The sequence below is a fragment of the Eublepharis macularius genome, chromosome 5 (assembly GCF_028583425.1).
Source record: "Eublepharis macularius isolate TG4126 chromosome 5, MPM_Emac_v1.0, whole genome shotgun sequence".
NCBI lineage: Eukaryota > Metazoa > Chordata > Lepidosauria > Squamata > Eublepharidae > Eublepharis > Eublepharis macularius.
In genome coordinates, this window is record NC_072794.1 from 13371391 (window position 1) to 13386450 (window position 15060).

Sequence of the window (15060 nt, forward strand, 5' to 3'; positions counted from 1 at the left end):
TGAATGTCCTGCCCTAAGAGGGGGAAAACCTACAGATATAGATACTTCTAAAGGATTTTTAATTTGGTTTTTGGCCCAGAAAGCAGTTTATAATAAAATATCATATTAAAAATAAAACAAATGTCATCCATCAGTAAATCAAAGGCCAACAACTAATGACTTGGCAGTAAGGAAAAGCAGCAGAGGGATGGGGGAAGCAAACTGTCAACAAGAAAGCACAGTTATTATTAATTGTTTTAATTGACTTAATCCAGGTGTCCTCTGATAGAATACTGTTTCGACCAGCCCCTTGAAAGCTAAAAGGGACACAGCAGTAACAGGACAGGTCAGAAAACGAGCTTATTTCCAACCACCTACTCAATGGAAAGCTGCCCTGAACCTGGCTCCCTAACAAGCATGCTGAATGATGCTGTGCACATTTCTAAATATCTGAGAATGAGATAAGCACAGTACACTTTGAAAAGTTACTTCTCACAACTATCCCTTAAGACTGACCCAAGAACTGCAACCAACCTCTTGATGCCGGTTGCCCTCCCTGATGTAGACACTTGCCAAATTTGTCACGATGAATGCCCACAACTCCTGATGGGTGGTAAGCTGCAGTGGGGAAAACAGCAAGAGCTCTATTAAACGGGTGGGTGTTTTGCAACTCACAGAAATCAAGCATGGAACAATTTCTTTTAACAAGACGCTCCACCCCCTGAAAAAAAGTATTCCCTGGACAGAACAAGGCAGGTTCTGGGCCACCATTCAATCAGTTTGGAATTTGGCCTTACCCGGAGTGCTGTGGTGAACTGCGCTTCTGCATTGTCCATGCAGTTGACAGAAATGCAATACAGCCCCTTTAAGAGAAAAACAGAAACCACATTTCTGAGTTCCAACTGGGGGACCCTGGCCTCTAGAAGAGAAAGGAAAGCAGGGTTGCGGGCCTCTAAAAAAACCTGCTGTATCCTGAGGCGAACAGCAGAAGCTATGAGGTCAACCTGTCTCCCCAAGAATGCGAGAGGTGGTGATGTGGTGGCATTTTTGGTGCATACCCTCAAAAGTGGAGGGGGGCTGCATCTGGTGGAGGATACCACACTCATCCAAGTTATCAATGCTGAGAAGATATGAGGTGTCAGTGAGACAACTGTTATTTTTTGCAAATTTTCTACATTACTGAAGCATATCCTTCAGGGACTTGCAGGTATTTTTGGACTAACAGTGGCCCTCTTCCCCTACTGCTCTCTTTCTACTTTCTACTTTCCAAGACAAAGATTCATTTGTCTTATGTCAAACTTGTACATGGGGGTGTCTGAATAAGTTACCTTTGTTCGCAGAGGCACCATCTTTCAACTAGGGTGCAGATATACAGACATTTGCTCCCCGCCCCCCGCCCCTCAAACTTTCTTCTTCTCAAATTTCACAGCCTCTTCGCGCATGCTGCCCACACAGGCCATCCCTTTTCTGAGATGCGACACAGTGTGCTCCATCCCAGTAGCCCCAGGCAACTTAAACAGCATGCACAATTGACTGAAATTGGATTACAGCCGACTGTGAATTGCACAGGTGGGTTTATTCTCAGACTGAAAGACTGTCAAGTGTCAGGTACCCATTAATTTCATTTTTCTAAAGGATGTTCTGACTTTACACAATGGGAGAAATCAGTGCCTTTCCTCCTCTAAAAACAGTGAATGCAACAGCCTAAGCCTGATGTGGAAGCCTGACCAAGCCACTCCTATGTGAAGGTGAAAGAAGTCATGCGTATGAGGGCATTACACTTACCAGAAGAGTATGTAGCTGAGCCGCATGGTTAGAAAAGAGCCTGGGAGACTGTTGGCAGAGCTGGCAAACCTGAGAGATCTTTCCGAAACAGATAGGAAAGAATAGAGCATTTTATTCCACACCAGGGATTGTTCCACAGCAACACAATCTGCCCACCCCAACTGTATGTGGCTGCTTCTCCGCAAGTGGAGAAAGAACCAACTGGACCTGGTAGGGAAAGCTCAATCTTGCCCCTTAACAAGCCCCAGGGGAAGTCACTTCAAGTTAGCTGGGACCCCTGACCTATCTGCAGGACTTCCAGATATGATCACCTATCCTCAGTGAATAGTTTTCTCAGTGCTTACACCTAAAAATACAGTCAGCTAGTATTGAAAGAGCTCCACTGGCTGGCTGTTTGCTTGTCCACACTATTTTTATTGCAAGCCACTGTAAGAGATTTTGTTGTGATTTTAATGGCATTCATGGTATATGTTATATATGCTGTAGCATAGTGGTTAAGTGGTTGGGTTGTGAATCAGCACTCTGCTGCTTCGAATCCTACTACTGCCATGAGCTCAGGAACTGGCCTTGGGTAAGCCACTCCTCCCAGCCTCAGCTCCTCAGCTGTACTGTGGGAATAGTAACAACACTAACTTGTTCACCACTCTGGGTGGGGCACTAATCCTTCTAGAAGAGCAGTACAGAAATGTATTATTATTAGTAACAATAATGACCCTGCTGTGCCAGTGGCTAAAACCTGTCCCATAAGTTCTAGCTAAGAATGGCGCAAAACCTGCAGGCCTAGCTGTCACAGGACAGCCGCTACTTTAAAGGCTTTAAAAGGGGTTAAGACTAAATTCATAGGAGAAATCGTTTAAGGGCTACTAGCTAGGACAGCTGAATGGAACCTCCACATTCAGAGGCAGTCTATCTTCAATGCAATTTGCCAGGAGGCAACTACGGGGAGAGGGTTCTTCTGGGAGCATCTGGCTGGTGACACTGGGAGGAAGGATGCTGGAGTAGAAGAATTAATCTCAGCTGTAATCTGGGAGGAGTTCCTCAAAGTAAAATAAAATCATGCTGGAGCCACATCAGAATTCCAGCTCGGGTCTCCTCCTGATATGACCCCCCCCCACACACACACAAGCATGCGCAAGCCACAGCCTTTACCTCCTGCAATGCTGTAGCTTTGTGCCCTGTGACAAGGCGGCACATGATGATATGCTCTAGCAAGATAACTTGGAAGGATGATAAGATAGGGCTGCAGTCCAGCACTGGAAGAAAGAAAGAAGCATCTTGAAGTTTGGGTGGGAAGAGAAAGAGAAACACAGCAACCCCACATCTAAAGTCAGCCCAACCACAGCAGCCTTCCCCAAGGCAGGCAGCCTTGTTTGAGGGCTGAAAAACAGCCGCTCAGAAATCTTGGTAGGGTGCTAACTTCCCTCTGGGACCCTGGGGATAGCTCAAGCCACCCTTCAGTGATCACACACACACCAATCCCCTCCAATCTGTGTCCTCAGTGAGAAAATGAGACGGAAGATATCCGCCAGCAGAGAGGCACAGAGTACTTGCTTTGCTCAAGCCGAAAAGGACTTGGCTGTAATTCACAGATGCTTAGCTGGCACAAGGCAGTAAGCTTTGCAAAAATTTAATGTTTTGTTCACTTCAAATTCGGAACTATTGTGGCGTTCGGGAAAGTGAATTTAGCTACAAACAGCAATAATAAAGTGCTTGTGCAAAAAAAGCTAAAATAAACCCACAAGCAGGGAAAATTAATATGCATCTTGGGGGCTCAAACATAGAATCTTGATAAAAAAGGCACCCACTTACACCCAGCAGTACTTATTGACCCCATGAATTTTTAATATTGCTCACTTTTGAGTTTCTCCAGCTGCATGAGCGCTTTGTCAGTGTACTTCTGAGCCTTCTCCAAATACCCGGCTTGCATGGAGTGCATCACCGTCACCTGGCAGGGAACATCAGAACCCATGACTGTCATGTGGCCAGCAAGAGGCTTTGTGCCCTCCCTACACCAAGTGAAATATGACCTGTAGGCAAGCACATCTTCAAGCATCACCTACATAACTAGAATTTGCACACTCGTTACAATGGTTGCTAATAAACTGTATTTTATGGGGCACGTTAACACAGGAAACTGCCTTGTACCAAGTCAGACTGGTGGCCTATCCTTTGATTATCAGCGGCTCTTTGAGGTGCTGGGCAGAGGAAGACCCCTCCTAACACCTGTCTTTGAACTAGAGATGCTGGGGACAGAGCCTGGGATCTCCAGCAAACAAAATGCGAGCTCCACCACTGAATCATCACACGGATCGGTAAGCTTTGCAAAAAGATAACACGCAGTCAAAACAGGGCAAGTAGCACTGGTTTCCTGAAATGGGAAAAATGTAGCCCAGGCGTAGGAAGATGTGTATTATACACACAACCAATGAATCTTCAATTTCTCCCATTAGCAAACCTCCCACCCCAACCCACACTCTACAGCACTCCTACAGTAGCCACAGTTGGGAGATAGAACTAGAGGAATATTCTGGCCCGCTCAAGAGTCTGTTCAAACCACACACAGGATGGCAACTCACCAAGTAGACCAGCACACACATGTGTTCCTTTGGCAGCCAATGGAAGAGATCTGCAGGGTTGCTGGGGAGGATCTCGTCGTCGTGGAGTGTTGAGATAGTCTGGATGCACTGCTGAAGCTGCTTCAGGCACGGCTTGACGCTCTTCACCTGTGGAGAGGAACTGCCTCAGCCTAGAAACGCCACCGACTAGTTAAAACAGAGGCAACAGCAAAGCTGTGCCCGGTAAAATACGCCCCATCCAGGGGTATCAAGGGGCTTGATTGCGCGTACTGGCACAAGCCCTCCAACATGATGCATGGGTGTAAAAATGCGTAGAACACACTAGATGAACAGTGTCCCTGCATTCAAAGTGTTTCCTTCGCCTTCTCTAGGTAGCCAGTAGTGGTCAGAGTGTCTGATTAGGGCTGGGAAGACCCAAGTGAAAATCCCCTCTTGGCCATAAAGCTGGCTGGATGACTTTGGGCCAGCCGCTCTAACCTACCTCACATGGTTGTTGTGAGGGAAAAATGAAGGGTCCATGTACAGCACCCTGAGCTTTTTGAAGGGTGGGATAAAAGCATGGCCAATAGTTTGTTATGTCTCAAGGCAGTGTACAGGATTCTGCACACGTCATTTTGTCTTCACAGTCCTGCAAAGGCAACAAAGAGAAGACAGACTGGCCTAAAGTCACCCATGGAACTTCCTGGCTCACTGCGAATGCACTGCAGACCACGGAGACCAGAGATTCATGAAGGCCTGCCCCCTCCCCCTGCTGGAGCCTCAGAATCTCAGGCCCAAGTCCAAGTGCCTATGCACTGAACGTATGAACACACGTAGCTGCCTTATGCGGAGTCAGACCCTTGGTCCGTCAAGGTTAGGACTGCCTACTCAGACTGGCAGCGGCTCTCCAGGGTCTCAGGTAGAGGTCTTTCACATTACCTATTACCTGATCCTTTTAACTGGAGACACCAGGGATTGAACCTGGGACCTTCTGCATGCCAAGCAGATGCTCTATCACTGAGCCACAGCCCCTCTGCACTGGTCCAGTCTATTCTGCAGCACAAGAGAAACAGGGTGCTTGAAAGCAGGGAAGGCCAAACTCTGTATTCTCCAGGGGAGGGAGCGAGAAGAGAAGGGGGGGGGGACCTTTCAAATCCAAGTGTATTTTGCCATACAAAGTGACACCCCCCTAGCAATGACGGGGCTGCATAATAGCATTTCCCCAGTAATAAAGCACATTCTGATAAAGCCATACCTTATTAAACACAGTTGTTAAATATAAATATAAAAGAAAAAAGAAACAGAAGCACACAGATTTCTTACAGCTTGAAAACGTATTTTCCTTCTCCGCAAGCAACTTTCCCCTGTGCCTGGATTTTTTCAAAAAACTGGCAGGGCCACAAAAAGCTGCCAGGAAGGGAGGGATGGGGCAGATACAGCCTCCGAGCTGCTAACTGGCCATCCCTGTTGCCAAGGTCAGGGTGGTCTTCTGAACATGGAGAGAAACTCTGGCCTCAGTGCATCAACTTACTTGTCCAGCATCCAGATAGTGCGTCACCTGTAGCACCAAGAAGAACACCCGCAGCGACTCCTTCTGGATGGGGTTTCCCTGCCAGTTCTCCACTATCTGCCCACAGAGAGTCAGAAGTGGGTGCACCTCCTGCAGCTTCCTCTCCATGAGAAGCAGCTGTAAGGAAGAAGAAAGGGGTGGGAGGTAGACAAGAACAACAAATTTAAAAATCTCCACTCGTGTTCTCAGGGACACAGAATTTTTCGCTTGATGCTCGATGACATTTTTATGTTTATAAACACACGCGGAAGAGGAAGTTAAGACTCCTAAATGGCTGAATGGTCCTAAAAAGTAGAAGCCACAGTTTGTTTGCTGCATCCCAGCCTGTGGACTCTGGGACACAAACTATCACTTTAATGTTTCAGCACCCCTCAAAAAAAAAAAAAAACACTTACCATGCCTTTACTGAGTAGAAACAATGCTCTGAGAAAGGAAAAAAAGAATGCATCAAAATTCTAAACAAAATAGCACACACTGCATGGCAGAAGTACCAAACTCAGCTTTTCAATCCACTAACCCACAATATCGGAAGGGCAGCAGTTTTAACAAACTGTTGGTGACCATGCAGCAAACCTCAAAACAGCACAAACGGAATAGATACAACTGAAGCAAAGGCAACCCCTCAAACCAACCAGAAAAAAAGTGTGCAACGCACATGTTGCACAAGCAGAACAGAACCAGTAAGCTCTCATTTGCACCACTGTTACCTCTGGATCTTTTGCAAAGCTTATGTGAAGGATGTTATAGGTGAAGAGCATACTGGGGACTGGTGCTGACCAAACACTGGCAAAATGTAGAAGCTGTGAGATGACTGAAGGTGCCAGTAGTGCCAATAAACATATAAATTCTATAGACTGCGTCAGATCAAACAACATGAGGGCTTTTGATTTGGTTCGGAATGACCAGTAATACTGGAAAGAAATATGAGCTATTTATCTATCATGTGAAACAAGCCATGAGCCTGAAAGAACACCTCTTTACAACACAATTTTAGGCAGAGCTACTCCAAATAGTATTACACCATTAATTTCTTTGTGCCATGCTAAGATTAATTTTTCAGTTTTTCTTATAGTTTGCTGAATATTGGCAAAGCAAAGAATGCATTCTATTCATTTTTAAAAATGCTCAGTGGTTCGGAGCTGGTTTAAAATATTAGGATGTACAGCCTGGGAAACTCAATGGTTGCAACTTAACTGGAAGAAGGAAGAGGAATGAGGAAGAATCTAGTCAAGTCCAGGGCCACAGTACAGATGTAACATGAGGAAAGCAAACTGATCTCCATGTAAACAGGAAGCTCTTTGGTTCTGGAACTGGGAAAGGCTCTTTCAATCTCCACAACAATGTACTGTTTTTCTGTTCACTTATTAGGACAAAACATTTAACAAGATGGGAACGGGAAATAGTGGGCGCTGTGTCTCAGGTTATTTGTTTTAAAATAAGATGCTATTCTAATCTAGGACATTTGGGGGAGGACTGAGGCTCAGTGATACAGCACCAGCTTTCTTACAGAAAGTAAGAAACTCTCAGAAAGTTATCACGTGTCAGTGCAAAAAAACTCCAGAAATTTTGAAGCCATTGGAAAAAATGTTTGGGGGGAAACTGAACTCCATACAGCATTTATTTTTGTAACAAACTTACATTTTGTTGCTTTCCCAACATGGCACACATCATTTATAACTTAGCATTTAAAACTATATTAATTGGAGTATTTATGGAATTCAAAAGTATAAATATCTTACACTGCAATTCTAAGGAGAGCTATACCCTTCTAAATCAATTGAAATCGATGGGCTTAGAACATTAACAGTGCAATCCTAGGAAGAGTTACTCCAGACTTGAGTAACTCTTCTTAGGACTACACTTTAAGTACCTGAAGATGGGGCCATGTTAAAAATTAGATATACTGATATTATAGGCTGTGTTGCAAACATTTTTTCATGCTATACATTTTGCTTAAAAAACATTTCACTCATTAGAAAAAAGAGAAAACTACCAAGTGTCTCATGCTTTCCAGTGGAGAAGCTGGGGAGGAAAGACTTCTTAAAAGGAAGTATTTCTTCTCCCTGGGATTTTGGGGGGGGGGGTCCTCCAGGCCTTCACATGTTCAATAGCTGTTGGGAAAGACTCCTCTCTGACTGAGACTTTTATGCAGCAATGGCTAGTTTAAGAAGACAATGCTGAGCAGCACTGAGACACGTTAACCTCATGATCTAGCACAGAAGAGAATAGCTTTGTGGATCTCTTTCCAGAGCTCTACGTTGTCCCTGAGACGGGACCTACCTTGTATATTCCGACCCTACCACACGGGCATATTCTGCTCCAACTCCCAGAAGATCACAAGCTGACACCAAGTCTTTTTCAAGTGTGTGAAGTTGCTAAACCAGGAAAAGGAAACACACACACTCACATTAATTGTTTACATAACATTGACAATCTGATCATACAAGATAACTGCACCATTACAAATCAGCCAGCTGATTACCAGTTAAACTTTTTATATCTTTGCAGTGAAAAGGTTTAACGCTAGAGTGAGATGGTTAGCAATAAGCAGTCCAAAAAAAGTGAGGATAACTAGTGAAGGATACCGAGATGTAAATGGAGCCTTTCAAATCAATATTTTAGTGAAGCTTGCTACCCAACTCTTATGTTTGAGAAAATGTGAAACTTTGTCCTAAAAAGGTGGTGGGGTTCCTTAGCGCTTGTAGATGAAGGACAGGGCTCTAGCATTCTGCACATTGCTCCCCTTTGTTTGCAAACCACTGAAAAACGCACCACGGAGGGACGCAATGCCTCTCATCAGCCAATGCATTTCAGCCTGTGTGTAGTAATGGGGGAAATAAACTGACAGTCCTGGCCAACTGCAGATTTCCCCATTTCACTACTAGTCTGAGAAATAACTTAAGACATTTAAACTTAGTGATCATGGAAGCAAAAGTTTTATTTCTCAGTAAGTCTTGATACAGTCAATTTGGTAACTGAATGCATACAGGAAAAGCATCAGTACCTGTATTTTATACCTTTCAGTCAACATAGAAAAGACTGTATACAGTTCATAAGATTTCATACAGTTCTGTAAACAAACAGCCAGTTCTTAAAAACAATGAAGCTGAAGTACATGATCTTCTGAGCAGTGTACATAGACAGGTCATTAATTTCAAAATATAACTGGGAAAGGGTACCCAAGGCTGGAGCGGAATATCTCTGGAGGTAAACAATTTTAACCTTCAGCGTATAGTGGAAGCAAACTCACTGTGCCCTTTTTTATGGCCTCCATATGATGATGTTAAAAAAATGCAGAAACAGAAATGCAAAACATAGGATGTAGAATGATTTTCTCAAAAGCTTTCAGCAGTCCAGATCAATGAGTTTTAATTGGAAAAAAGGGGGCTACCCCAAAATCCCCTAACATGTAGCTTCAGCTACACTGTATTAGGATGCCAATGATCTCCCCAACTGTGAGACTGCCATTAGAGAACGTAACTTCATATAAGGGATGGCTGCTAATTTTCAGAAAAAAATCCCACCCTAACCAAGGAATCCCACCATGCACTGAACCAAGGCTATAAACTGGCTCCTTACAAGAACAAGAACTGCACCCGATCAACCAGGGTAAGGCTTTTACCTTTTTGGTCATAACTAACTAACTAACAATAAATGTGTGTGGGAAAGACGGGCATGCAAGAACGCAAGTGAGCTAATACCTACTGGAGCAATCCTCCTTGCTTCTCAATGGTTGTCTTTTCATGGCTCTGCTGTCCCTTCCACCCTGTGCAAAGGCTTGATCCTCTAACCAAGCTACCCCAGTGTAGCTTCTGATGAAATTCTGTATCCTTCCTTCTACTTTGTGGAAGTTCCACAGCTGACTCTACCCACCCAATAAAATGATCATGGTATCCTTTAACCCACTGCAATCCAAACAAGCTTACTGCAAGCTGGAAGAGGAGGCGGCAGTGCCAGTATGGAGTCTGCTGTGAAATCTGGATGGCCTTACGTAGCAATGGCTTTGCTGCATCGACAGAGTTCTGAAAAGCAAGAGACAAAGTCAACTCGTGGCATGGGGAGGGGGGACACTAAACAAAGAGAAGCAACAACATCAGCATGAAGAAAGCGAGACTTTAAAAGAAACAATTAAGTACAACAAAAAGGTTTTGGACAAATGAGCAAGTTTTCAGACCTACATAAAAACGGTAAGCAACCTAATCATCCATACATTTCATTTAATATGCCTGCTTGTAAACACCCGTGTAATTTTCTTACATCCTAGAGGCTAAGAAGAAAACCAGAACTGCTTTGCTGAATCAGCTGAACTACTCTCATGTCACAGCCCAGAGGCAAAGCACCTGCTTTGAATGCCAAAGGTTCTAGATTCAACATCAGGCATAGCCAGTTCAAGGAATGTGGACAGCAGGTCTTGAGAAAGACCCTCTGCCTGGGAACCATTGTTGGCCAATTTGGACACTGCTGAGCTGGAGGAAGCAGCACAAGGTAGCTTCACATGTTTAGAGGAAGACCCAAAGCTCAGATGTACCAAATATGCTTTCTTGCAGAAGATTCCCAATCCAATTCACAGAATTTCCAGTTAACGGAACTTAAAGGGCAAGGCTAGGAACAACTCTTGGGTAAGGACTGCAAGTCAAATGACAGTATTACATAGACCAGCTGTCTAACAGTCCTCCAATGGGTACTAGCCAAACACTTCTAGAAACTTAGAAACAAGTCATAGAGGCTGTTGCCCTGCTTTACAAACTACAAGATTACAAACTACAAGGTAAACTTCTCCCTACATGGAGGTTTCACTGAGCTTTCAGGCAAAATTATTAGGCGCCAATGCTGTGTTGCGGCTAGTGTCAGATTAAAACTGGAAAGACTTCACCAGAACTTTCCCCTCTGCCTCAAAGTGGTATCAGGCCAATCACTCTCAGCCCAATGTATTTTGCGGGATAAAAAGGAGGAGAATCATGTATATCACTCTGAACAATATCAGCAGTCTGGCAGACCCAATATTGTGATGTCTCAAATTCTCACAGGGAAAGACATTTTAATGCCCTCACTTTACTGATACAGAAATACTTACCATTTTCCAAGGGTGAAACAGAATGGTCTCCCAATAAGGAACTGCAGATTCTTGTTACCTTTCAAACAAATGTTCGCTATGACAATGAAACTGTCCCTGCTTAGGATCCTCACAGCGCATGGAACAAGCATAAAAATATTTCACTTCTGGGTACCAGCATGAAATTTTAGGGCATAGCTGGATGCCAATTTTGCTTTAAAAATAAATTGGAAGATACTCTCCAAAAAGATTAGGTCACCTATAATATCAAAATGGTCACCATGCTACATTTTTATCATTCAACTAATTGATCAATTCTAATATCCATAGTCTTGTTTGAAAGGTAACTGAATACTCTTTAAAAAAGTTAACAGCATCTATACTGTAAATATTTTTATTTTATTTGCAGGTTAACATAGATGATTAGAACAATGCCTTAATGTATGGGTGCAAACTGGATGCAGTATTTTAAGGAGTGAGATTGTAGCTCTGCACCAAGTAGGAACTGAGAAATCACATAACGTGTCATGGAACACAGAGAAATGACAGAACTCTTATGATTAGACCTCAAAATGGCATTGCCAGGGTTAGATATGGGAAACCATCAAATTATATTCTGTTTGATTTTGCATACTGCCCATCCTTCAGCGGTTAACTTAGGACAGTGATAAGAACATGACAGAAAGCTTCTGTGAGTTGGGAACTTGAAGCTCTCCTTCCTTTATACATTCAGAGCACAGGCCAAGGCAATTTTTAAGATTTTCTTGCTACACTTGAAAATATATGCCTTTGGATTCTTTTCACTAGAATATCTCAGCTATGCAAGGCTTGGTGTACAGCCTCCAACAGTACCCACACTTTCACCCTGAGGCTTATAAGGAATTTGAGAAAGGAAACCCAGCTATTATTATGTAACATATGTAGAAAAAAGTCTAATAAGACAAAATCATATTTGCTGTAGAGTTGCTATTAAACTTTTTTAGAATATTCATTCACCTTTCAAATGAGACCGTGCACATTAAAATAAAAGTATTTAAAGATAAAAGAATGCAGTGTGGCGGCCACTTTGATAATGTTATCACAGCTGAACTAATCATTTCTGAGTGTCTCCAGACTGATTTTCAAAGCCAAACGGGTATCCAATTATGCCCTAAAATTTCATGCTGCTATTCAAAAGTGAAATATTTTTACACTATTAGCGGCCTGTTCCATGCTCTTATCAATCCTGGCACTTTCCCAAGAAAGACGGCTGTAAATGCATTTCAGTTCCATCAACAAATCATTCTGACAGGCTGACAGCCAGATGAATAGAATAAAATCTAATCATTCCTTTTTGTTTTGTTTTTATAGAAAATAACATGCAGCTTTTAAAAATGAATAGGCCAAAAAAAGGGGGGGGCAGGGGCATGGCACCAGATAAAACTTTGCCTGTGCAATGTTATTCTGTAACAAAATCAGCATCCCCCTCCAATCCCACTTTGGCTGCTGGCTAGAGATGGGCACAAACCGAAATATGAACCAAAGTCCGTGACAAACTGGGCTGGTTCGTGGTTCACAAACCGACAGTTTGTCAATGCCCATTTCTGACGAACCGCCATGAACTTTAGGCTGGTTCATTTGGTTCGTCACTGCAGACAGCCTGGCGCCGATCAATCAGTTTCCTAGGCAACAGGGGATGGACTTCCTGCAGACCTTCTGCTGACCCAGAAGTAGCCTTCTGCTGCCCTGGATGTAATGTTTTCACGAACCAAACAAACTGGTTCAGGAAACGGGGCAGGTTCGTGAAAGTTCATGGTTCGTGAAATGCGACGAACCATGAACTGCACGGTTCGAGTTTTTTTCCTGTTCATGCCCATCTCTACTGCTGGCCCCCCCAAAGATGATGGTATTCCAAGTGGTGGTGTATGAAGTCTGCTCTTTCCTGTACTTACCTCTTGACAATATAGCTCAGACAGGAGGCTGGCTGCTTCAAACTTGACATCTTCAAACTGAGGAATCTGGTAACATCCTAGTTAAGAATGTAAGCACACCAAGAGGAACCCAACAAGATCATACCAATTGGTCCACCTAATGAAGAACTGTCCCCTACTCTGCAGTGACCAAAAATGTTCATGCTAAGCACAGAAGCAAATGGGACCTATCCTTCCCCCCAAATTGCCCTCCAGTATCTGGCACTGAGCAAATATCTAGAGAACCAGGGTGGTGGTATAGTTAAGAGTATCACAACAGGGCTGGTGAGACCTAGGTTCAAATCCCTGCATAGTCTGGAAGCTCACAAAGTAACAATATCTTAGTCTAAACCACCTCACAGTATTGTTGTGGGTAGGTGTGGAGAAGAGAATGAAAACATAACAAATTTCATCTTTGTGCAGCCTAGCAGACCTCAGCACTAAAAGTGTTTTCATTATTCGTACTGTAACTGATCTAAACATAATTTAACAAAGCCACAATACAGACTCAAGGAGTCTTGGCTGGCTTTTAGTTTGCTCAACAAGTTGTATTTAAACCCAGATAATCTGCAGCCACTTTTCATGTACAACCATCCCAATTTTCACAAGACAAGAAAGGATACTTGCTGTGATATCAACCACTGTAAGAGAAATACAGAAAAATTAGGGATTTCTGAAATTAACAGAATGTAAAAAATGTTTCACCTCTTCCTCTTCCTCCAAAAGCTATCATCACCTTTCAGTTATTTCTCCCCTTGACCCTCCTCACACTGTGTGCGTGTACGAGAGAGAAAAAACTTGGAAGCATGAAAAAAAACCCAGCAGTTTCTCTCCCTTTCGACTCCACCTTCACCACCTTCTTGAAAATTCAGCCTTTCGCATGTTGTTCTGTATGATCAGGACTCTCCCTGCATTTCCCTACTGTGCCACTGGATGCTATTCTTACAGATGAAGCAGGTAGAGCAGTCCCTCCCCTCCCCCACACACCTCTTTTAAATACTCAGCATAGGTTCTATAAATTTATTAGTATAAAACTACATTGTCATTGTTACATTTTAAAAAAACCTGGTACCTCAACTACTTTTTTTCCCCCTGCCCCCTTTTTCTTTAGAGCTCTGGGTATTAGATTATAGATAAATATATCAAAAGAGATGTGAAAGATTGGGGGGAAATGAAACATTTGGGACCCTTTTGCAATTTTTATAAAGGAATAACTGGAAAATTTATGGAACACTAAAACAAACCCCTACACAATACTCTCGTTTAAGGAATGTGTAAAAAGGCTTAGCTTCAAGGATTAAATGTAATCCATAATTAAAAGGCTATAATACGTATGATAACACACCACTGAAGAATTGTTTTTACTGTTTCATCTACCAAAAACGGTTGTTTTCTATTTATTTTTCCCCTTCGCTCGCGAGAAAGCAAAAATTAAGATCCATGTGGTGACAGACTGCAGCAGCTTCTAGCACTCTCACTAATATTGCAGAATATTTTCTCACAGAAAAGGCTTTTTTTTTAAAGTTTCCTAAATACGCCAAATAATAAATTGCATATAAGATAGATAATGTATTTTATTTTAGAACAATGAGGTAAATTTAATGTATATAGGAAACTTCTGCATATATTTAAATTCCCCCACCCTTGATTTCCGCTATTCTCCAAAAAGAAGTTTGTTTTCATGGCTTCAAAATGTCCACAAATTTCACATCTCTTTATCTTAACATATTTTAAATGTTTAATATTGGCACGGCACACTGTCTCCCCACAGCTCTTATTCAACGCCTCCTGGTGCCTTTCCTTGTAACCCAAGTAGTTCCACCCAGCCACCTTCCACTATTTATTATTCCTGTGCCCTTTATTGCAGACCTTGACAATTTTTCTTTGAATCTAAGAGTCAGACTAGCTTTTCGGCTTTCAGGGTTTCACATTTTAATGACATTTGATCATTATTACACAAAATATAATCCTAGCACCTTTTCATAGTTTGTAATATTTTATTAAAGCTACAATTTAAGTGCTTAAATATAAGGGTAACCCTGATTGTCGCTACAGGGAAAGCTAACCACAACTCTATTTTTTCTCCTCAAGTTCTCATTTTATTCTTGCTTGTAAAAAAAAATCAACTGAATTGAGTGTTGGAGCAAGTATTGAAAGCATCTACACAAG

General features: G+C 42.7%; 1 protein-coding gene and 1 non-coding gene across 4 annotated transcripts in view; both read right to left on the reverse strand.

Annotated features, from left to right (window-relative positions):
* Positions 1 to 15060, reverse strand: part of MAU2 (MAU2 sister chromatid cohesion factor) — a 36723-nt gene that overhangs the window by 19180 nt on the left and 2483 nt on the right. For all 3 annotated transcript variants that reach the window (XM_054980208.1, XM_054980207.1, XM_054980209.1), the window contains exons 2-13: positions 13515 to 13532; positions 12874 to 12939; positions 9816 to 9911; positions 8170 to 8264; positions 6285 to 6312; positions 5851 to 6006; positions 4341 to 4487; positions 3619 to 3709; positions 2914 to 3017; positions 1765 to 1842; positions 777 to 842; positions 514 to 597 (exon numbers count right to left, since the gene is read on the reverse strand). In XM_054980208.1, the coding sequence (XP_054836183.1) occupies positions 514 to 597; positions 777 to 842; positions 1765 to 1842; positions 2914 to 3017; positions 3619 to 3709; positions 4341 to 4487; positions 5851 to 6006; positions 6285 to 6312; positions 8170 to 8264; positions 9816 to 9911; positions 12874 to 12939; positions 13515 to 13532 (1029 nt within the window). The remainder of the gene's footprint in view (positions 1 to 513; positions 598 to 776; positions 843 to 1764; positions 1843 to 2913; positions 3018 to 3618; positions 3710 to 4340; positions 4488 to 5850; positions 6007 to 6284; positions 6313 to 8169; positions 8265 to 9815; positions 9912 to 12873; positions 12940 to 13514; positions 13533 to 15060) is intronic.
* TRNAA-GGC (transfer RNA alanine (anticodon GGC)) lies at positions 5280 to 5351 on the reverse strand. The gene has a single exon. It is a non-coding gene; the product is annotated as a tRNA-Ala (tRNA).